The 24,322-nt window shown below is 40.2% G+C and overlaps 1 protein-coding gene across 6 annotated transcripts in view; it reads left to right on the forward strand.

Annotated features, from left to right (window-relative positions):
* gtf2h2 (general transcription factor IIH, polypeptide 2) overlaps window positions 1-24,322 on the forward strand; it is a 38,331-nt gene that overhangs the window by 12,072 nt on the left and 1,937 nt on the right. For 3 of the 6 annotated variants that reach the window (XM_061765065.1, XM_061765066.1, XM_061765067.1), the window contains 11 exons: window positions 5,957-5,993; window positions 6,687-6,773; window positions 6,846-6,896; window positions 12,454-12,508; window positions 13,211-13,316; window positions 13,444-13,534; window positions 18,787-18,985; window positions 20,570-20,633; window positions 21,115-21,218; window positions 21,759-21,861; window positions 23,275-23,314. In XM_061765065.1, the coding sequence (XP_061621049.1) occupies window positions 5,957-5,993; window positions 6,687-6,773; window positions 6,846-6,896; window positions 12,454-12,508; window positions 13,211-13,316; window positions 13,444-13,534; window positions 18,787-18,985; window positions 20,570-20,633; window positions 21,115-21,218; window positions 21,759-21,861; window positions 23,275-23,314 (937 nt within the window). Of the gene's footprint in view, window positions 1-4,458; window positions 5,313-5,956; window positions 5,994-6,686; window positions 6,774-6,845; window positions 6,897-12,453; window positions 12,509-13,210; window positions 13,317-13,443; window positions 13,535-18,786; window positions 18,986-20,569; window positions 20,634-21,114; window positions 21,219-21,758; window positions 21,862-23,274; window positions 23,315-24,322 lie in introns of those variants that run through there. The other 3 variants (XM_061765069.1, XM_061765068.1, XM_061765070.1) reach the window with 3 other exon arrangements.

A 24,322-nucleotide genomic window follows, 5' to 3' on the forward strand; every position in this document is an offset into this window, starting at 1 on the left:
CGAAGGTCACGGGCATTCAATTTTGGTGTTCGGCCTTGCCGCTTACATGCAGTGATTTCTCCAGATTCTCTGAACCTTTTGATGATATTATGGACCGTAGATGATGGAATCCCTAAATTCCTTGCAATTGTATGTTGAGGAAGATTGTCCTTAAACTGTTTGACTATTTTCTCACGCACTTGTTCACAAAGAGGTGAACCTCGCCCCATCTTTGCTTGTGAATGACTGAGCAATTCAGGGAAGCTCCTTTTCTACCCAATCATGGCACCCACCTGTTCCCAATCAGCCTGTTCACCTGTTGGATGTTCCAAACAGGTGTTTGTTGAGCATTCCTCAACTTTCTCAGTCTTTTTTCCCACCTGTCCCAGGCTTTGTTGGAATGTGTTGCAGCCATAAAATTCTAAATTAATGGTTATTTGCTAAAAACAATAAAGTTCATCAGTATGAAAATTAAATATCTTGTCTTTGTAGTGTATTCAATTAAATATAGGTTGAACATGATTTGCAAATCATTGTATTCTGTTTTTATTTATGTTTAACACAACGTCCCAACTTCATTGGAATTGGGGTTGTAAGTTTTCACTTGATTGTAGGATATATTACAATCAGAGGTGGGTAGAGTACCGTATTTTCGCGACCATAAGGCGCAGTCTCAGTTACAGGGTCTGTTTCTGTATTTAACACATACATAAGGCGCACCGTATTATTGGGCGCAGGCATGGTAAAACATATGCTAGCTTAAAACGCACGGGAGCATGCATGCAGGCTAAAACATACGAGCGTATGCTGTTTAAACTGTGCTTCGTAATCGTGTCTCTTCGTAGGTGCCATTTTCGGGGGTCCTTAGCCAAACCGATGTTGTTTTGCACAATGCACATGCCGGCACTATATACCTACTGGGGGCGTGCCTTTAGCATCCTCTTTCACGCGCACCCTTCCCCCTTTAACGTCAACATGCCGTCCTCAGTCACGTCTGCCTTTCCTCTATATAAGCAGCGTGTCGTCAGGAAATTATCCCAGTCAGTCAAGCGAAGTGCTCCTCAAAGTCACACAACATTTACAGATTTTGGAACTCTGTGCACAAATAAGGCGCACCGCATTATAAGGCGCCCGTCCATTTTGGAGAAAATTTAAGACCTTTAAGTGCGCCTTATGGTCGTGAAAATACGGTAGCCAAAAATTGTACTCAAGTAGGAGTACTGCTACTTTCGAATATGACTCAAGTTAAAATATGAAGTAGTCCTCCAAGTAATTACTCGAGTAAGAATATACTCAGGGGAAAAACTACTCAAATATTGAGTAACTGGTGAATAACCTGATCTATTTTTGAAATCAGAGCATAAACGTAAAATAAAAATAACAAAATTATTATGAATGTGCCAATTCAGATATTGTTGAACAATATCACTTAATCTACAACATAACACATAAACTCTTTATAAAATGACAATGAATGAAATCTTTATAAAATAGCAATTTAAGGGACATTCAGGTCCAAGAAATGATCTTATACTATTTTGTTTCCACTTGTTAAACAACACAATAGGCTCAACAGAGAAATTACAATAACTGGAACAAGGCTGTCGTGGATATAACAAGTCTACACACCCCTGTTCAAAGGCCAGTGATTTTGTGATGTAAATGAATTTAGACCAAGAAAAATAATTTTCAAACTTGTTCCATCATTGTGACCTAGAATTTGTACACCTCAATGGATGAAATGAAAAATAAACAAACAAAAAATTATTTTTGAGAATCTTGTATGTGATTGACTTGGACTTAATGTGCTGCCTTCTTGGCCAGGTCACCTTTGCAAAAGAGATCTTCTGTCTCAACTTGTCTTTTACCTGGTTAAATAAAGGTTAAATAAAATACACTAAACAAAAATATAAATGCAACACTTTTGGTTTTGCTCCCATTTTTTGTGAGCTGGACTCCAAGATTTAAAACTTTTTCTACATTCACAAAATGCCATTTATTGTTCACAAATGTCTAAAACTGTGAAAGTGAGCGTTTCTCCTTTGTCGAGATAATCCATCCCACCTCATAGGTGTGGCATATCAAGATGCTGATTAGACGGCATGATTATTGCATTTATGTTATGGGCAATGAACACAGGTGCTTTTTATTGATGGCATTTTGAATGCACAGTGATACCGTGACGAGGTCCTGAGGCCCATTGTTGTGCCATTCGTCCACGACCATCACCTCATTTTGCAGCATGATAATGCACGGCCCCATGTTCCAAGGATCTGTACACAATTCCTGGAAGCTGAAAACATCCCAGTTCTTGCAAGGCCAGCACATAGTCCCCGGACATGTCACCCGTTGAGCATGTTTGGGATGCTCTGGATTGGCGTATACGACCGTGTTCCAGTTGCTGCCAATACCCAGCACCTTCGCACAGCCATTGAAGAGGAGTCGACATTCCACAGGCCACAATCAACAACCTGATCAGCTCTATGCGAAGCAGATGTGTTGCATTGCGTGAGGCAAATGGTGGTCACACCAGATACTGACTGGTTTTAAAACATAGAATCATGTATCAAACAATGGGTCAGAAATCGTGATGCGTATAAAATCGTGACCTTGGTGTATCATTACAGCCCTATTATATATGAAGACGACCGGTGCTTTCAGATACTCTGACATTCCAACAATGCTGTGAGCTTGCGAATGGCGCGGAGTGTTGTAGAGTGCGCTCGGAGGATGTTTTCAAATGCACCTTTAAATACGGCAGCGCGCGGTAGGAGCGACTGTAACCTCATGGCTGCCATGTTGGAGAGCTCATAATGTTGCTTGCGTCTGCGTAATGTCTGTGTGGAAAACATAGACTCTTGACTCACGCAAACATGGTTCCGGCGGAGTTTTGACGCAAAAATTTCGAATCGACCAATTTTTGTGAGCAACTTAACCGAGTTAGTCGAAATTCTTTTCCTCAGCCTTATTACAAACAAAACACATTGATGGATAGTTTTGAAATCAGGAGTCAGACATTTTTTTTTAGTATTTCAAATGTGGTATGGTAACCAAAAATGCTTGCAATATCTCAAGGTTATTAAAAGTGATTTTGATATTTTCGCAGGAAACATGAAGTTGATGCACAGTCGATTGATTTCGCGGGCCACATAAAATAATGTGTCAGACCGAATCTGGCCCCCGGGCTTGATTTTGACACCTGTAGGTTAAGCTATTCATATGGGCTGTATTTGTTGACTGTATTTTGGTTTCCTCATTTAGCTAGATGAGAGAGTTGAAGTATTAGATACTGTTCTCAGCATGTTGCAGTCCCCTTGTAAACCACTGTAAACTTTCACATACTGATGGATACTTTATCTTGCACACCCCATAAAATCCAATCATACACATGCAAGCATGCAAGGAGAGATTCAGAATGAAAGAGGCACACCCCACTTCAGTTGTACAGCTGGGTTCACGAGCCTTGTCCTGCATGCTTCTTCTCCTGTCCTTGTCCTGTTCTAGCTTGTCCTGTCCTTTCCTCACAGGGTGTAGCACTACAGCCCCATGCAACACTCATTTAATGTTTCATTGTTGTAGATATGTAATGACTTACTTTTCTCATCCTGTTTACAATTAGTGCTTTGTCTTTTGTTTGTTTCTTTTTCAAAGAAACCACAGCGGAAACTTAAAAACTCCACTGTGACGCAGTAAAACTGTTCTGGCATAAAAGGGATACAGATCTTCTGTTGTGCTTGACCTAACAGCCGAACAGGGAAAAAAAGCTGCTCTGTGGTAAGGCCCCGGGGGTGAATGAGATCTGCCCCGAGTTCCTAAAGGCTCTGGATGTGTTGGGGCTGTCTTGGTTAACACGCCTCTGCAACATTGTGTGGACATAGGGAACAATGCCTCTGGATTAGCAGACCGGGGTGTTGGTCCCCCTTTTTAAGAAGGGGGACCAGAGGGTGTGTTCCAACTATAGGGGGATCACACTCCTCAGCCTCCATGGTAAGGTCTATTTGGGGGTGCTGTAGAGGAGGGTCCGTCTGGAAGTTGAATCTCAGATTCAGGAGGAGCAGTAGAACAATGGGACCGGCACTACACCCTCAGCAGTGTCCTCGAGGGTGCATGGAAGATTGCCCAACCTGTCTACATGTGCCTTGTGGACTTGGGAAGTCCTCTGCAGGGTGCGCCAAGAGTATGGGATACCAGACCCCCTGATACAGGCTGTTCGGTCCCTATACCACCGGTGTCAGTGTTTGGTCCGCATTTCCTGCAATAAGTCGGATTTGTTTCCAGTGAGGGTTGGACTTTGCCAAGGCTGCCCTTTCTCACTGATTCTGTTCATAACTTTTATGAACAGAATTTGTAGGCGCAGCCAAGGTGTGGAAGGAGTCAGGTTCGATGACCTCAGCATTGCGTCTCTGTTTTTTGCAGATAATGTGGTTCTGATGGCTTCATCAAGCCGCGATCTCAAACTATCGCTGAAGCGATTTGTTGCTGAGTGTGAAGCGGTTCGGATGAGAATCAACTCCTCCAAATGTGAGACCATGGTACTCAGTTGGGAAACGGTGGAGTGCCCTCTCCAGGTCAGGAATTAGTTCCTACCCCAAGTGGAGAAGTTCAAGTATGAATGGAGCTGGAGATGGACAGCCGGATCGTTGCAGCGTCTGCAGTGATGTGGACTCTGTATCTGTCTGTGGTGGTGAAGAAGGAGCTGAGCCAAAGGATGAAGCTCTCGATTTACAGGTCGATCGGTTGTTACCTAAAGAACGAGATTGCAGATAAAAGCGGCTGAAATGAGTTTTCTCCGCAGGGAGTCTGGCGGGCTATCCCTTAGAAGAAAGGGAGAGAAGCTCGGTCATCTGGAAGTCAAGCCACTGATTCTCCGCATTGACATGAGCCAGGTGAGATGGCTCGGACATCTGATTAGGATGCCTCCTGGACCTCCTCCCTGGTGTGGTGTTTGGGGGTGAGGCGAGACAGTCACAGGGCAATGCTGACCCGCAACCGTCACATCCATCCAGGCCAACCAGCGCCCCAAAGGATGTGTGAATGTATGTAGTGCATTAAAAATCTGCGGGAGCAAGGCATGGCGGGTCAGAGAGCAGGCCGGAGTGCCGGGATACCTGGCCTAGTGTCCTCGCCAGCCCAACCCTGCCCTCCCCCCACGGGTGTATGATGCATTAAAACTGGAGAACCGACAGAGCAGTGGGGGAGAGGGCGCCCAGACCGGAAACCAGCACAGATGTGCCAGCACTTGCCCCGGTGCCCACCCCATCATACCTGATGCCAGTCACCCAGGGGACCCTGAATGCAATATGAGTGTGTCCAATGTGTGGAGTATTTACAGTGTGAGTATTAGAAATGTGCCGTGTGTGTGAAGTAAGAGGCTAGACTCCTGCGGGTCTGTTTAAATTAAAATTTAATTGTAGCTGGAGAGATCTGAATATGACTGCAATGATGCTCCCTATCAAACCTGATAGCGCTTAAGATAAGTTTTTCCAAGCGTTTGGCATCATATTCAAAGTGACATTAGGCTGTAATTGCTGCCAAATGTATATTAACAAAGTATTGCGCAAAGGATGTGAATACTAACCCTTTCTTAAATATTTTTTTGCTGCTCTGAAAACATAAAAGAATAGTGAAATGCTGTGAATACTTTCCAGATGTATATATGTATATGTATATACAACTATTCACACTCACATTCACACCTATGGACAATTTAGATACCATGTATCTTTTTGGAATGACTGAGGAAGCCATAGTACCTTGAGAAAACCCACTTAAAGACTGGGAAAACATGCAAAGTCCACACAGTAAGGCCCATGCGAGAACCTCTTAACTGCGACACCGACGTGCTAACCACTGCACACTAAGCTGCTCAAATAGAAATTAATCTTCCAATAATTTCATGCTAAAAAAGACAGCTGACAATTTTGAAATATTAAGATTGAACTGGTAATTAAATTGCACGTAATTTGTTTCTTCACAGGATAATAAAAAGCTGTGGCCAAATAAGGCTTGGAATGGTGAGTTCAACCTTTTATTTTTTATTTTTGTCTATATTTCAATGAAATACAATCCGAGAGATTATTTTAACTTTTGTGTTCACGTATGCCCCTTTTCCAATGGACTGGTTCTACCCCAACCAGCCTGGTTCCGCCGTGTGGTCGCTTTTCCATTCCACTTTTTCGAAACCGGGCGGTGACAATGGCACCGTTCCTCAGAACCTCCTCGGACCTGGTTCTAAAACGCAGGCCGAGGAGGGCCGTGACGTCACTCATCTCATTGGCCGACAGATGTAGGCGATGATTTAACCACGGCGACTTGTCACGTTCACAATCATGGCATCGAAAGGCTGCCGCACACCGAGTAATGCTGCCGAACCCGACTGAACTGTCACGCAGTGTACGTGGTTTGGTTTCAGAAGTGTATCAAAAAGCCTAAGAAAGAAGAAAAACACACTAATCTTTTGGTCTGTGTGAAATCAAGAGCAAATTAACAGCTGAAATACCATGTCTGTGTGTGGACCAGTTGCTGTTAAGACTCTAATGTTCAAATGAATATTGTCACACTGCCTCGCAGTTCGATTCAGTGAATTTTCAAGTGCTTCTGTCATAATTATTAAGCAAACAATTCATCACTGCTTCATCAGTGGTGAATGTTTTGTGGCGGCTAGTTCCATTTGAAGATCACAATGTGCAGTATGTCCTGTCTTGTAGATGCGGCATCTTTTTGTGGTTATTGACTGTTCTAGAAGTATGGAGGATCAAGACTTAAAACCAAACCGCCTCACTGCAACTCTAAAGGTTAGTATAATGGTTGTTTTCTTCACACTTAGCAGTTATTCAATTAACTGAATGTCCTTCCTGTTGCTTTAGCTGATGGAAGCTTTTATTGAAGAATATTTTGACCAGAATCCCATCAGCCAGGTGAGTGATGATAAAGACAGCTCCATTAAAAGCATGGCAAAGTAGGTCGTATAATGCAATCTTTCTACTGCTGGTCAGTCATACATACAGTCAATCCCGAAGTCATTCACACCTATGGCCAAAATAATAATCAACTATTTTGATCAATATTGTAATCATGATTATGAACCACCATTATTCCTCATGTTAAGGAAAATCTTTATTTTTATTGCACTATTTTTCAACAAACAGTTTTCAGTGCAAAATGAATCTTTAAGAATAGATGATGGGTAGTAATAAAAAAATAAATGTACCCCAAACAATTCTACTTTACCAAAGGCTCACTGAACTATTATGCAATTACAAAGTGCAATCACGAATTGCAATTTAATGGCAGCAAATACAGTTCATGCATTCATAATAATAATGAATGAAAAATGAATTCATAATGCATAATGAAGCCTTAAGCATATGTTCGCCCCTGGTGGCTGGCTGACTAGGTTGCGGGCGCTGCTGCAAATGAAGCACTTTTCATATGCAGCAGTCCCCACATTTTAAATGAAAAAAATCGCTGAGGATGAGGCTCTTGTTCGTGGCAGTCAAAATTGCAATCATGATTACAATTCAATTGTGCAGCCCTTTTCAAAGCCCTGGCAAATTTTGACTTAGTTACTTTTATTCAACCAGAGAAGTTTTTTCTGGTTTGGTAAAAGCAACAGGCATCTCCAAGAAGATAATATGATGATGGATAAGAGGCATCACTTTGGGAAAAATTGTTTTGCAGCCTTTATTTACATTCGAACAAAAAAATGGCATGTCTAAATTTATTCATATCCTTTGCAAACTGTCAAAGTCTATGGGAAAAGATGAAAAAAAATACAAAGTTCCATACTATTCTAAATAGTTCAAGCTATTCTAAAGCATCCTATTTTCCCTGATTGATTGGGAATAGGTATACTAATCAACTTAACAGGTGAAAGCCAGCAGCTCTCTGCAGTTGGTTTGTGTACAGTCATGAAAAAGACAGAAGACCTCACAGAGGACCTGCGACTGTGCAATGTGGCTGCTCACAAGTCGGCAAAGGGCTATAAGGGCATGTATAAATGTTTTCAAGTTCCAGTGATCTACAGTGGAAAGTATTGTTCGGAAATACAAGACGTTCCGCACGATGGGAAATCTCAGAGGATGTGGCGGACGCCAAAAGTGACACCTGTGGTGGCCTGAACGATAGTGAGAGAGACAGAGCTGTCAAATGTTACAGAACGTCCGTATTTTTTTGCGGAAAGTAACAACTTTGAACAACAAAATAAGAGGCCAATTAATACATTTAGAGATATACAATAATATATGTCCACACAGGATGCCGCGTCTGAACCGGAAATTAATTAGTACGTCACTGCACACGTCACTTCAGAATGTGGGCAGGTTAAAAGAAGAAGAAGAATCACCACCTTTATTGTCATGAACATGTATGCATGCACACGATTATGTTCTCTGCAGTTTAGCCATCACAGTGAACACACGCTTGTTAGTGGAACACACTGGAGCAGGGGGCAGCTGAAGTGCAGCAGTTCGGGGTGTCAGTGTCTTGCTCAAGGACACCACAGCCGTGAGGATGTTGGCTGATAGTCCAGTTGGGGTCTTGAACCTAGGTCCCCCATGGTGGCAGGCGATGATCTTAACCATTGGGCCACTGCTGCCCAAGTATATTATTATTGTTATTATTAAATGTAATATAAGAAGAAATTTGCATCGTTTCAGCATCAATTGTGGGTATAGGAAATATAAATATGTAATATAAAAAGCATGCAAGAGAAGACATATAGAAGTACATTGCACAAAATAGAAACCAAAATTATTATTCAATTCAATCTATAAGCAATGTTATTTGTTTATACAACTGCATCTCTGGAGCTCAGCCACAGTGATCTTTGGGTTCTTCTTTACATCTCTCACCAAGGCTCTTCTCCCCCGATTGCTCAGTTTGGCCGGACGGCCAGCTCGAGGAAGGGTTCTGGTTGTCCCAAGCGTCTTACCATTTAAGGATTATGAAGGCCACTGTGCTCTTACGAACCTTAAGTGCAGCAGAAATGTTTTTGTAACCTTGGCCAGATCTGTGCCTTGCCACAATTCTGTCTCTGAGCTCTTCAGGCAGTTCCTTTGACCTCATGATTCTCATTTGCTCTGACATGCACTGTGAGCTGTAAGGTCTTATATTGACAGGTGTGTGGCTTTTCTAATCAAGTCCAATCAGTATCAAACACAGCTGGACTCCAATGAAGGTGTAGAACCATCTCAAGGATGTTCAGAAGAGATGGACAGCACCCGAGTTAAATATATGAGTGTCACAGCAAAGGGTCGGAATACTTATGGCTGTGTGATATTTGTTTTTTTTCAGTAAATCTGCAAACATCTCAACAATTCCGTTTTTTTTGTCTGTCAGTATGGGGTGCTGTGTGTACATTGAGGACAAAAATGAACTTAAATTCTTTTAGAACAAGCCTGCGATATAACAAAGAGTGACAATTTTAAGGGGGCCTTAATACTTTCCGTACCCACTGTACACCTTTGTCTCTTGAGTGTAAAAATGCTTCAGCTCATCCGACTTCCAGCCTCTGCGCCGCTCAACAGCGCATGTCAGGCTCCACGGGGCTGTGTGTCAAAACTAAAAATGGTGCATCGCTACCCTCAGCTGGTGGTTTCTCTATTAGTAGGCTGTTGAATCTTTGTGGGGAAGTACATCAAAGTTTGTGATACTCTGAGATGTTTCTGTGAATTTTATTCCAATGCATTGTGTTGCAAAGTCGCTAGTATGAGCTTTGGTGAAGTTTCAACTCAATGTTAAGCTTTTTCTTTGTGTTATCGGCTCTTGGCTGTTGGTTTGAAGACTAAAATAAATGCTAAAAGCCATCAGCGCAAGAGTGCAACCCACCGTTTAACTTGTTAGCTGCCTCCATGTTCGGATAGACGTACATTATTTAGTTGTTTCCCACTCACCCAATTGACTTGACTGAAGTTCCGCGCGGTGTAGTCTGAGGCTCGGAGCGGGAGGGAGCACGTCAGACTTCTGCACATCGTGAAAACCTCCCTTGCGCAATATTATAATATTCATAGTGTTGTACTGAGGCGACCGGTTACTTATTTTAACAAAATTAAGACACACTTTTGTTCGCCGCTACCGTTGGGCACGAGCACGTCTTGGTGCATGTTTTTCTTTATTGGTTTTTGCCACTTTCTTCTTCTGGCTCGGGGGGTGGCGTTGATTCCCTGCGTCCTCCTCCGGGTTTCTGGTTTTCGGGGGCGCCTGGGGGGGGGGCCACCCTGGATCCCTCGATGTGGGAGGTGTCCTGTCCACCGGGCTGTGCTCGGGTGGACTCCTGGACCCGACCCCGTCTCTTGATTGGTTGGGGTGGGGTCCTCAGCCCCCGCGATGCAGGCACAGCAATTACAGGGCACTTCTGACGGTTATTGTGCATGCGAAACGTTGTCAATTCACTTGCATGTGTCTCCAGACACACACCCCTGGGATTTATTCGTTGGGGGTGGGGCCACTCACTAATTGCAAAAAATAACGTCTTACTATGTGAATTTCTTTGTTTTTTTTCTCCTCACACTCTGGTTCTACAGATGTTTAGAATTTACATAGCCACTCCCACCACACTTCAGTTACACAGCTGGGAACACGACCCCTGTCGTGCATGCTTCCCCTCCTATCCCTGGCCTATATTTTCCTGTTCGTCCCTCACAGGGTGTAGCACTACTGACCCATACAACACTCGACTCAAATGTTTACTCGTTGTACTAGTCATATAATGCTTTACTTTCTTCATCTTGTTTCCAGCTAGTGCTTTGTCTTCTTTTCCTATATTGTTTAGTTACATTTTCACTCTCCTTTGTTTTTTCTGTCACTCCCGTTTACAAACTTTATTCTGAACGACTGTAATTCTCAATAAATGTCCATCAGAATACAAAGAAACCAGAGTGCCAGCTTAAAAAGTCCACTGTGACACAGTAAAACTTCGGCATAAAAGGGATACAGATCTTCCTTTCTGCTTGACCTAACAGCCGAACAGGACAAAACAAAACACAAAAATTACAACAAAAATAAAATAAAAAAGGGAGAGAGGCTAAGAGGTCATTGTGCGTCAACCAGAGTCGTTGGGTGCGAACTCCCTCATTAATATTCCATTCGGTTGTAATGGCGGCATGGAACGGTCAAGGAGGCCGTGCTATTTGTTGGAGGTAGAATAATTGAGTTTCTTTGGAATGGATGAAAGGACGGCATTGTAAAGGTGGAAGGCCTCCGTGTCTAAGCGCAAAGAGGACTGCAACAGGGGTGCGGCCATCCCATATTTGGAATTGGTGATGTAACAGCCTAGAAGGAAGTCGGAAGGCTTTCCTGCTGAGTGGACAGCAACTCGCCGGAAAAGAAAGCACTAACTTTGCTTATTTTAAAGAGGAGGAGGTGACGCAGCAGGGGAAAAAAAAAAAAAAAGGGAATGGGAATATCCCATACTAATTTCACGGCAGCATCTCAGCATTAAACTCATTCGTGAGCTTTCTAGTTACTGGAAGAGTGCTTCGAGGTGTAATTAAGGCTCAGCAAGTCTCTGTATATTATTTTTCTATTGGCCCAAAGTTCGGGATATTGGGACACCGCAATTATTATGCCTTCCTCCATTTTCTCACAGGGTTGAAAACAGACTTGGCAAAGGTGAATTAATCCATTGGCACAGGTGTTTTTAATGATGGCACGTTGAAATCTCATGTACTGGTACTTTGATTGAGGCTGCAACTGTGCAGCCAATAGACCAGGGAACTGAATCACAGTCAATGGGCACCATGAAAAAGGAGAAATACATCGATTCTCAAAAACATCGGGCAGTCAGCAGAGAAACTTGGCCTTGGATACCAGTGGACATTTCAGCACAACAACAACTCAAAGCACACTCTAAAAGTGACGACGAAATGGTTAGCGGACAAAAACAATGTTTTGCAGTGGCTCAGCCAGAGTCCTGACTTGAATCCAATTGAGAATCTGTGGAGGGGGCTGTAGATCAGGGTGATTGCGAACCAACCTCAAAGAGTTGGAGCTCATCGCGAAAGATGAATGAGCAGTCAGGAATTGTAGGAAGTGTTTGATTGCTGTAATAGCTTATAAAGGTGTTTCTATTGATTTTTAGAGAAAGGTATGACTAATTGGGGACATGCCACTTTTTGTTCAAATGTATATAGAAGCTGATCAATATTTTTTTCCCACATTTTCCCCCCTCATCATTTAGGAGATGCCTATGTTATTTCCAAACCAGAAAAAAACTTTCTGGTTGTATTAAAGTAACTTTTAAGTCATCATTTAAAAAGGGTATGTGTCATTTCGGTGAGTATCTATTTCTTTCGACACAGAGTTGCAGACCACTGTCACTGTATTTTATTTTATTTATTCATTTATTTATTTTTTTTTAAGTACTGATACTTAAAAATGTGAAATTGTTTCATTTTTGACGGCGAGGTACCGCATTACTTTTCTGGTACCGGTATACTGTGCACCCAACCAATATGTGTGTTGTGTTGTTTCCAGGTGGGAATTATCGTTACAAAGAATAAAAGAGCTGAGAAGCTCACAGACCTGTCAGGTAAGGCTGCCATGTCCCTCTACAATGGCAAGTATGCATGCACCAGAATCTGGGTGTAATTTGTTCATTTGATATTAAAGTGATAATAAAATAAAATGTTTCATTTAAAAAAAAAATGAATTTCAAACAAAAAAAATATTCTTTTTTTTATATTAATGCAGTGGGAGACTTGGAGTAAAACTTTGTCTGCTTGCTGCTCTTATAGCATGCGGTGTACTTGAGATGACCAACGCAGCACACCATACACATAACGATACCTTTTTTTCTCAACCTACACGCAACACAAAAGTTGAGTCAAATTTAGAGATCAAAAAACATATTTGTTACAATGAAAAGGTGACATTAATTTTGCTCATTCCACTTTTTGAATTGTGGGTTAAATATCTGTTGTTCTTTGTTTCTCTGCTTTATGTTGTCCCAATGCATGCAAAAGAAATGAACAAGAGAAGCCAAAACATTTGTAATTATATTAACTTTCCTCTGAGATTGCTGTGGTATCTGGGGGGGAAAAAAGGCATTTTCAATATTTTTTGACACAACTAAAAGGAAAAATCATTGTCTGGGAAGCAAATATTTAGCTTATTCTTGGGGTAAAGTGTTTATTGCTCATAAACATTAATAGCAAAGGTCTCAAGGCAAAACAGATCTTGATGTCCATGGATAGCCAACTTGCTATAATTGATATCTTTGATCAACCAACAGGGAACCCAAAGAAGCACATTGCAGTTCTGAAGAAAGCAGTGGACACTGTGTGTCTAGGGGAACCATCTCTGTACAATTCCCTGAACTTGGCCTTACAGACCCTGAAGTAGGTTGCGCGCGCGTGTGTGTGTGTGTGTGTGTGTGTGTGTGTGTGCGTGCGTGCGTGTGCAAGAGGGAAATTTTCTTGTGATGTAATTTATAACTTTTTTAAAATTTTTATTTGTTTAATGAAGACACATGCCTGGGCACACAAGCCGGGAGATCCTGATCATCCTCAGCAGCCTCACCACATGTGACCCAGCCAACATCTATGAGATGATCCAGGTGATATACATTCAGACTTGTCGCGAGCATCACAGGTTGTTCCTTGGTGCTCATTTATTTTCACCCCTCACCGAGCTCAATGGATGAATTTAGACTTGCAGTGTGGGACCGACCAATCAGCTGATTTGGTGCAGTTCTCTAGGGCAGCAGACCGCAATCTTTTTTGTACCACAGACCGCGGTGTTTCACGTGAAGACATATTTTGATGGACCATCGTAGGTGCTGTGTACAGTGAGACAGAGACACCTGTGAAGCATGCCGCCTCATCGCTGACTTCCACGCTCAGTCACCGTTGCGGGGGAGTTTCCATGCATGCAAATCAGTAAACTTTTGCCGAAATTTGCCGTTTTGAACTCAAAACGGCCATTTATGTAAATTATACAGATCCGATGAGTTGTTCCTGAGGGGGGGGGGGAGGGCTGTTGCCGGCGCTGTCGTCATAGGATGTGTTGTACTCCGTTACAATGATCTAAATGTTGCTTGCTACTTTTATTTCTCAATTATTGCTTATTTAGCAACTATTTCGTGCACGAGACTACAACTTCGACTTCTGCATTGGCGCTGATCTAATTTAAGCACTAGTGACGTTTGAGTCTAGTTCACCAATCAATCGACAAAAGAAAGTCACATGACCTCATCACAACATCTTCTATTGGGCTTTCCGGGCATAGGTATTAACACTAGATAAGCCAGTCTGGCTGATCGTCGTGCCTAAAGGGCCACCATTTTGGAAAAGTCGTCGTTACCATCAAGGCAACGGTGGCTTGTTTACATTAGGCTTTACATTATCAGTATTTTTGGGGCCGATCCCCGATCAGCGAGTTTAAAAAAACGATAACTGATCACCGATCTGATCACAAGATGGAGGAATGTGTCTATTTAAATGACCTGTTCATTTACTGTACATACTTGTGTACTTAATTGCTCAAAAAATTCTATTTACAATAAATAATGTATCATTGTTCCTCTATTTATGCCAGTGTGGCATCGTGACAGACAGAACAAATGAATGGTCTTATTAGATGGCAGGACGTAAATACAGTAATTACATTTTTCAATTGTAAAATATGTTCCTTGGCTCCATAAAGGTTGGAAATCACTGCTCTAGTCAGATCGTGTATTCTAATCAGTCAGGTCAAACCAACATTACATGACAGAAATAATGGGTGCTAACTTACTGTAATTAAATTACTTTAGTTTTCATTAAATTACTTCACCCACACCGAAACCTTAGAGCATGATTCGACACAACGGTGGGATGTTTACGTGCGACCACTCGCTTGCTAGGCTACATAACGTTTTTGTTGCCTGCTTGCGAGCCGTATCTTATTCAAAGTACGTGAATATACCTCAAGCAAGTCTTAAACGAACGTGCTTTCCTGACCACCAACACACGTTTTTCCCCATTTTGTCCTCATAATATAGTCGGCGCGATCCAATCTTGTTGTCGTCGCCGCGGTAACGACTATATTCGGTCGCATATGAGTTGACAAGATAAAGCCCAATGATCGTAAAAAAACTGGATGCGGTGGTCTCGGAATACAAGATTTTATTGCAGTAGTCTGACGTAGTTCAATCACGAAAGAGCAAATTTGTCTTGTAGTCTGATCCGGGCATTACATGTTGTCTGTCCCACACCGCCGACATGTTTTTAAAAAATTTGTTTTTAAAAAATTTGATCAGCTGTCAAATATTTAGAGTACTACGTCAAAAGACACGTGACAAGGCTAAAAATAAACTAGCTTTTGGATTCAAATATACTGTGCACGATGGCGACGCGGAGTAAATGTCTTTTGCGGAGCTGATCAATGACGTCATTGATCGGATCGGCAAATTATGACATTAAAGCCAATCAGCATAAACTGCCAATTATCGGCCGACTAGATGTAAAGTCTAGTTTACATTTAGACAAATAAAAACAACTGCTTGTTTGATTATAGTATTTGTCTGGCACTGTCTGTCCAAACGTGGATATTTCAGCTCACTTATAACTTGAGAAAACATCGTGCAGTAAATAGCAAATGTTTATATTTTTTATTTTTATTATTATTGTTGTTTTTATTATTTGTGCTATTTACTCAGTACTTTATTAATTATTTCACTGTGTACTTTTTACTCCTAAGTATTTTTTTGGAGGCCTACTTTTTACTTGAGTCGCATTATTGCCAAGTAACGGTCCTCTTAGTAACGGTCTAACGGTACAACATTTCTACCCACCTCTGGAGCGGACATCCTCTATTGCTACTCTTACGTTTAAGCAGCATTTTTGCTCATCAGATCAGCCAGTGTCGTATTTGTTGCACTGGTCTTTTGTATTTTCGCGTTGAGGTGCTGCAGGTCGTGGCCCTGGTTGTGGTCCCAGCGGAACCGCAAAGCACACGTAACATCGGAGACAAGAGTTGATCCGCTAGTAGAGCTTGTATTAATTGGGAAACGCGCCTACAATTATCTAAATCGTTCACGGATGTTAATGTTAAATGTATTTAGCGACGGAGCGATGTTAGGGATTATGTCACAACACAGAATGGACTAGCTTCAAATTCAGAAATGGCCAATGAAAACCGAAAACTATTGTACTTCATATTTTCCTGCCGGATGCATTTGGCATTAGCCTTTGAAGTTGGTAATAGTGAAAAATGAAGTGAAACAGACAATGATTTTAGTCAATTCTTTTCCAGAATGAGAGTGCTTAAAGAGGTGGATGCTGTACATGTGGCACAGCTTGAAGCAGGCATCAGGTGCAGGTGGAGATGGGCCTGGCTCAAGTTGGAGGCCAAAACAAAACAAAAAAGCAAAGAAATGAGGCAAATTTTAATCTTAAATTTGTACATCAGCTTGTACTTGAGCGGTGTAAATAAATGTTTTTCTGTATGAAGAAAAATTGTTTATTTTGCCTTATTGTACTCTTCAGAGTCTTACAGATTGCTTAATTTATGTTAAAATCAAAACAATTCTCTGCGGGGGCCCGGGGGATTCCCCCCCAGACCTGCCCGACAATGTTTTTTATTGGTCACCTTTTTCATGCCTTTGGTGTTTGCATGTCTGGTTTCTCATGTGTGACACCCTCACGGCTGAGCTCAACTGAACAGAAAAAGGAACGAATCAGTTCATGAGGTGATTCCATTCAGTACATTGACTCAAATGATTTGTTCCTTTGATTGAGTCGTTCGTGAACACAGCTGTGTCCGCACACTAAAAAGAAGACAATATTTTCATCGTGATTCAGGAATTACAAAGTTAAGGAGAATAATGATCAAAATACTCATAGATGTAGCATCACTATGTAATTTAAAATCATAATGATCAAAAGGCACATGATCTAGAGCAGGTGGTCTACTGTACTTACAATGTACTGTATATCCTTAATCAACACATGCTTATAAAATGAATGTTAGGGTTTGCATCTGCATTCAATTAAAGTGACTCTATAACTGGACGTGAGGAGACAACAATAAGCAATTGAGTAAAAATGGAATCAAATATAATGATAGACCAATAAGTTTTTTTCAGGGCCGATACCGATTATTAGAAGACAAGGAGACCGATAATTGGACCCAATATTGGTTTTGTGGTAAAAAGGAAGATATAGGCGTCAAAATTTGAAATAATAAAAATTCCAACACTTGACCTAATTTAAATGCCTTTAAGCACATTAATTAAACAGCTTTTCAAATTTGCAACATGTTAGTTTTTAGAAAATAGGTAACAAAAAGTGCAGGGAGCTCCCAGGCACACCAGCATGTTTTACAAAGTTCACTGAAAACTTGGAACAAATGAATAACTCCTTAAAGTTTTCGATAGAAAATAAAGTTTTCCAAAATTTCAATATAATTGAAATGTTGTTTTTACATAATAATAATAATAATAATAATAATATTTTTGTTAACCCTTCAAAAACAAAAAGTGCAAGGAGATTCCAGGGTCAGCAGTATCTTGTATAAAGTTCACTGCAAATTTAAATAAATAGTTGCTTCAAGTTTTATAAAGTAAATAAAACAGATAGTTGTCACGTCCACCACTGGCGTGGGTCCCCTTTCCACCTTTCGATGACTGTCTCCTTAAAGTTCTCTCCTTTGCCTATTGTGGGTGTTTCCGTCATTCTCATGTGTTCATATGCAGCTGCCTCCTCCTCATGTAGCAGCAGAAGGTTAAGGTTTAAAAGGATGTATGCATAGCAACAAGCGTCACTCTGATATTTGATTGTATTTCATGTTTTAAAGGTGGTATTTTTTATTTCTTTATTTCAGTGATGGTTTCACGTACCACTAGTGGTACCGCAATTTCTCGTTTATAATGCACACCCATGTATAATACGCACCCCCAAAGTTGACCTCAAAATTCTGGAAAACCATTCTACGCATGTATAATGCATTTTTACAATGCAGGATTTTGCTCTTACCCATATGATCAATACATGAACTATTATCTGTAGTTTGTTAGTTTTTTTCAAATAATTATTAAGTTAAGCACTTCATTTGAACACGTAATACTTTCTTTTTAGTTATGCTCTTCTTTTGAAATTCACAGCCCTACTTTTATTTAGAAAATGAGAAAGCACACAGTTGTGCTCATATGTTTGATTACCCAGGGAGAATTTGTAAGATGGGTACAATTCTTTAAAGAAAACATGAAAGGCCAGGCGAAACACACTTAGTTTTATTTTAATGGGATTCAAATTAAACTGTCAAAGCATTTCAGAAAGGCATTATCATCAATACATGACCATAAAGAAATTAATGATGGTTGTTGTTCGATCATCAGTCGTATTTATATAATTAAAAAAAAAAAAAAAAAAAAAAAAAAGCAATATTTTACAAATTCTGCCAGGGTATCTAAACCTATGAGCACAACTGTACATATGCAGTCATACGTACCCCTGTCATATTGGAATGAAAGTGTAGGCCACACCTTTTTCATAGCCTCTAGGTGGTGCTGGCATATTAAAATGAAAGTGTACACCTTTCTCATAACCTCTAGGTGGCGGTGGCATATTGAAATGAATGTGTACCGCTTTTTCATAACCTAGATGGCGGTATACATTTAGAAAATGGGGAAGTTTTTTTTCATTTACCCCTATACGTATGTATAATGCGCACCATTGATTTTTGACATTTTTTGGGGGGGAAACAATGCCCATTATACAGGAGAAATTACGGTATTTGTACCACGTTTTGAGAATCGCTGTTCTATACCATAAACACTTTTTTTCTTATTATGGATGTGTTTTAACTGCTGTTTCTTGCAATTGTCAGACCATGAAGTCATTGAAGGTGCGAGTGTCTGTAATCGGTCTGTCGGCGGAGGTTCGGGTGTGTACCGTGTTGACCAGGGAGACTGGTGGATCGTACCATGTCATCCTGGATGAGAGCCATTTCAAAGAGCTGTTGCTGACGCTGCATGTGAAACCTCCCCCTGCCAGCTCCTCATCTGAATGCTCTTTAATACGTATGGGTCAGTATGCTGATTTTTACTTTTATCATCACGTATCTCCTTGTTGCAAATGAAAATATGTAGTTCCAGCTAAGGAATCAATGATTAGGATTGACGACAATTTGTACGTCTCAGTATCGTTTACAATAAACAAGTCTCTTCTTTTATATATGGCTATAGGTGGACAGTTACTGAAGCGAAACATTGACCGTGTGTGAATATTGAAAGTCTAAAGCAGGGCTGACTAATCATTGATCGTGATCAACTTGTCAATCTCAAAAGCAGATTTGAAGTCTGTCATGAAGGGTTAACAATAATTGAAGTTTCTACCAATGAGGCTTGTCTTAAAAGTGTTTATACTTTTAATATTTCCTCATTGGCCCCAAATCCCTGGTTAAACATCGTGGTGGAAGAGTGGTTAGCCTGTTCCTTGCCACACCTTTTTTTTGGAACTTCAGAGTGGTTTACATATGACGTGAAAGCTATCGGACTTCGGCCCGCAACAACCTGTATATGAACATATCAACACACAGTGCTTTACTTGCATTGCATTAACTATTGAGTCTCTGAGTTGCTTCCCTAGTATTGTTGGCTGCAGTATATTTAGTCATTTGTGATGTTAGTTACACTTAAGTTTAAATGGTATGTGCTGTAAGTTAATCTTAAAACTGGTGCTTGATGTTACAGTAATTACAAATGTGTGTTGTTTGTTACTACTTAAAACTTGGTTATTTACAATCGCATATTTCTTATTTTTTTCCCCTCTTAATCTAAATCTAAATAAAGTGCTAATACCAATGCACCTGATGCACTAAATATAAAGCAATACCCAATTAATATTACTTCAAATAATAATACCAAGTAAGTCCAGTTCCTCCCACCCCCTCCTGTGGCTGATTGGTACCTGCTGCTGTCTGTGGGGAGAGGAGAAAATTTATTGAAGTGACCCGAGAGAACTTTGTAAACATTTCAAAACGAGCTCAACTGTGCTGACCACAGGGATAAAAAAAAGAAGCAAAAAACAGAAATGAAAACGAGAGCAAGAGATGTAGAGTTGTTTCAACTTTCAGTTTGTACCACCAGGGGTTGCCACAGTGAGTCAATTATGTGATTTGTTTGGCAGTAGGAATACAGTAATGAAATTAAGAATACATTTTATTTCCAAGTGTGTGACATGCTATCAAATAATTTAAAGACAGTTGTTAAAACAATGCTATTCGACTTCTTTTTTTTTTTTTTAAGCGTATGTAAATCACTGATGGAAGAGGGCAAAAAATTATCTCGCCTAGGGGAACTACATAGCGTGGGCATGTAAGGCTGCTAATGGAACTGGTTCCTTTGTATTTATTTATGATATGACCACTGACAAAAGCAGCAGGATGAATTCTGAAGTGTTTTGGGCAATATCTGTTCATATTCTCGGTTTAGAGCCAAAAAGATAACTGTGTCAATGTCCCAATATTTATGGACCTGACTATATGTAGATGGATGTGTGCTATTCCAAATCTTATCCCCTTAATCGCATTTATATTTTTTTTCTTCTCTTGATGAACTGAATATTTTGTTTAATTCAAATTTTTTTTTAAAAATTCTTTCTACAATCAGGGTTTCCCCAGCATACTTTTAGCTCTCTGACTGACCAGAACGCCAAACCTTCTTTCAGCATCGCGTAAGTAAACTATTTGAAACAAGAGCACTCAAGAGTGCATCAAAAACAGTTTATTGCTCATGAAATATATAGCTGTGTCCCAATTCAGGGTCTGCACCTTTCAGGGGACCCTTCCTACTTGGTCAATCGAGTCGAAACCTTTGGAGGTACCTCTTAAAACTGCATCAATCCTTTTCAAAAGGGAGGGTCCAGTCACGATGCCATATTGAAATATTTTTCAGGACAGAGCTGTGGCACCAAAATAATCTTCAGCCATGGGAGGCCGTGAAGGATGCATTTGAAAATTTGGACAGCCTTTGCACTGCATTATGACGTTTTCAGTCTTCAAACGCTGCCTCTGAAGGATGGGGGCTCTTAATGGGGACCTAGCTAATGAGTGAATGGCTGCAAATGTCAAAAGTTGTCGTTAATATTATTGTACCTGTATGTGTAACCTTTTCACAAGAACTGAAAATCTTCTAATTTCCATTGTTCATCTCAGTCTATTAGATGGCAGCAATGATCCAGTTCTCTCTCTGGGAGGATACTTATGTCCGCAGTGTCATGCTAAGTACATGGAGCTTCCAGTGGAATGTAAAGTCTGTGGTATGTCTGGCTGGAGGTGTATAACCAAGTTTTGAGTTTAAATTGTACACAGATGATACAATAACAATGGTAATGTTAATGCTGAGGCTATTTCTGCAGTATTAAAAAAGTTACGGTGGAACGTCCAAAGTCGAACCCAATCCGTTTCATGCTAGTTTAACTTCCAAGGTGTTCTAATTTCAAAACATGGTTTAGGCATTGCTATAATCTAATAAAGGCTTGTTGTACGTCGAATTGCGGGCACCATTAGGACACATGCTGTTGCCTTTGGTTATCATTGCAGCTTTCCTCTTTGCCCTCACCAATAGTTTTGTGGTGTTAATCAGAAAAAGTCAAATGTGGAGCAAATTTTTAGATGGTCACTGAGCTAAATTCTTATGCCACGTACGATGATTGACTTGCAACTGGGTAAAACGCCAAATTGCACCGTCTTTAGGGTGTTCAACTCGGTGATTCCACTGTCTTGTATGTATTGCTTTAACTATGTCTAAGCTTAAAAATGCACAGTATTTTCACGCCTTGTGTTATATTTTCATAAAGGTTTGACTCTTGTGTCGGCACCACACCTCGCCAGATCCTTTCACCACCTCTTTCCCCTACATGTCTTCATTGAAACACCGATAGGAAACGCCCCTGACAAAAGGTAAGTCACTAAAGGTTAGTGCTAAAATTAATATGTCAAATTCACAATGTTTTTTACCCTCTGAGAATGGTGTGCATGTTGTCCTCAAGCTCCACCAAAGAGGCTTGGAAACTGGAAATCATTCTCCATAGTATAGAGTATTGGCAATTTCTGACTTCTGCACCCTTCTGGACACTTCAGGTGTACCTGAAATCTTCTCAAGCTACCCTCACAGTCTGGTTACATTATCTCCTAATAATGCTGACCACAAGTACCAGTGGGTTCCAGTGTAAACCATCTTATTGACTTTGTCATCTACAGGTTCTGGTCATATAATTAGAATATCATAAAAACGTTGATTTACAGTGGGTACGGAATGTATTCAGACCCGCTTAAATTTTTCACTCTTTGTTATATTGCAGCCATTTGCTAAAATCATTTAAGTAAAATTTTCCCCATCATTAATGTACACACAGCACCCCATATTGACAGAAAAAAAATTTATTGTTGAAATTTTTGCAGATTCAAAAAGAGAAACTGAAATATCACACAGCCATAAGTATTCAGACCTTTTGCTGTGACGCTCATATATATATATATATATATATATATATATATATATATATATATATATATATATATGTGTATATATATATGTATGTATATATATGTGTATATATATATATATATGTATGTATATATATGTGTATATATATATATATATATATGTGTATATATGTGTGTGTGTGTGTGTATATATATATATATATATATATATATATATATATATATATATATATATATATGTGTATATATATACGTGTATATATATGTATGTATGTATATATGTATATATGTATATATATGTATGTATGTATATATGTATATATATGTATATATATATATGTATGTGTATATATATGTATATATGTATATGTCTATGTATATGTATATGTCTATATATATGTATATGTATGTATATATATGTATGTATATATATATTTGGGGGGACAAAATTCTGTCCAACTACGATTATTTTAAGGGCTAAAATTGGCTGGTTAAATCCGGTGGCCGATTAATCAGTCGGGCCCTAATTGGGATTACCATATTGATCAAAATAATCGTGATTATTATTTCTGCTATATTTGTGCAGCCCTAAAACAAATGAATGAATTCATTTTGGAATAAGGCTGTAACATAACAAAATGTGTAAAAAGTGACTGGAAACTTGTCGCAGAACAGTCGTTTTTGCAAGAGACACCAAAGTCAAATTTTTTTTCCCATTTCTAGGTCCTGTTGGTGTCGCAAGATTTATATGCATTTAGTGTCATTGTCTGTACAGTGTACTGTAATTATTTTTTTCATCTATGTAGAATTTTTTGACTGCACAATAATGTTACAATGAATTTCATATCCTGCTGTGGTTGGTTTCAGGTTCTGTGATTCTTGTCAAGGAGAATTAAAAGATAAAAGGGTAAGTGTTGCGGATGTACGGAAAGTGTTCAGACCCCCTTAAATCTTTACTCTGTTATATTGCAGCTATTTGCTAAAATCATATAAGTTCATTTTTTTCTTCATTAATGTACACACAGCACCCCTTATTGACAGAAAAAAATGGAATTGTTGAAATTTTTGTTGATTTATTAAAAAAGAAAAACTGAAATATCACACGGTATTCAGACCCATCCATCCATCCATTTTCTGAGCCGCTTATCCTCACTGGGATCGCGGGAGTGCTGGAGCCTATCCCAGCTATCAACGGGCAGGAGGCGTGGTACACCCTGAACTGGTTGCCAGCCAATCGTAGGTATTCAGACCCTTTGCTCAGTATTTAGTAGAAGCACCCTTTTGAGCTAATACAGCCTTTTTGGGAATGATGCAACAAGTTTTTCACACCTGGATTTGGGGATCCTCTGCCATTCCTCCTTGCAAATCCTCTCCAGTTCTGACAGGTTGGATGGTGGACAGCCATTTTCATGTCTCTCCAGAGATGTTTAAGTCAGGGCTCTGGCTGGGCCATTCAAGAACAGTCACAGAGTTGTTCTGAAGCCACTCCTTCGTTATTTTAGCTGTGCTTAGGGTCATTGTCTTGTTGGAAGGTGAACCTTCAGCCCCAGTCTGAGGTCCTGAGCACTCAGGTTAATGTTTTCATCCAGGATATCCCTGTACTTGGCCGCATTCATCTTTCCTTCGATTGCAACCAGTCTCCCTGTCCCTGCAGCTGAAAAACACCCGCACAGCATGATGCTGCCACCACCATGCTTCACTGTTGGGACTGTATTGGACAGGTGATGAGCAGTGCCTGGTTTCTTCACACATACCGCTTGGAATTAAGGCCAAAAAGTTCTATCTTGGTCTCATCAGACCAGAGAATCTTCTCACCATCTTGGAGTCCTTCAGGTGTTTTTTTTTTAGCAAACTCCATGCAGGCATTCATGTGTCTTGCAGTGAGGAGAGGCTTCCGTCGGGCCACTCTGCCATA

The sequence above is a fragment of the Phyllopteryx taeniolatus genome, unplaced genomic scaffold (genome assembly GCF_024500385.1).
Source record: "Phyllopteryx taeniolatus isolate TA_2022b unplaced genomic scaffold, UOR_Ptae_1.2 contig_25, whole genome shotgun sequence".
Lineage (NCBI taxonomy): Eukaryota > Metazoa > Chordata > Actinopteri > Syngnathiformes > Syngnathidae > Phyllopteryx > Phyllopteryx taeniolatus.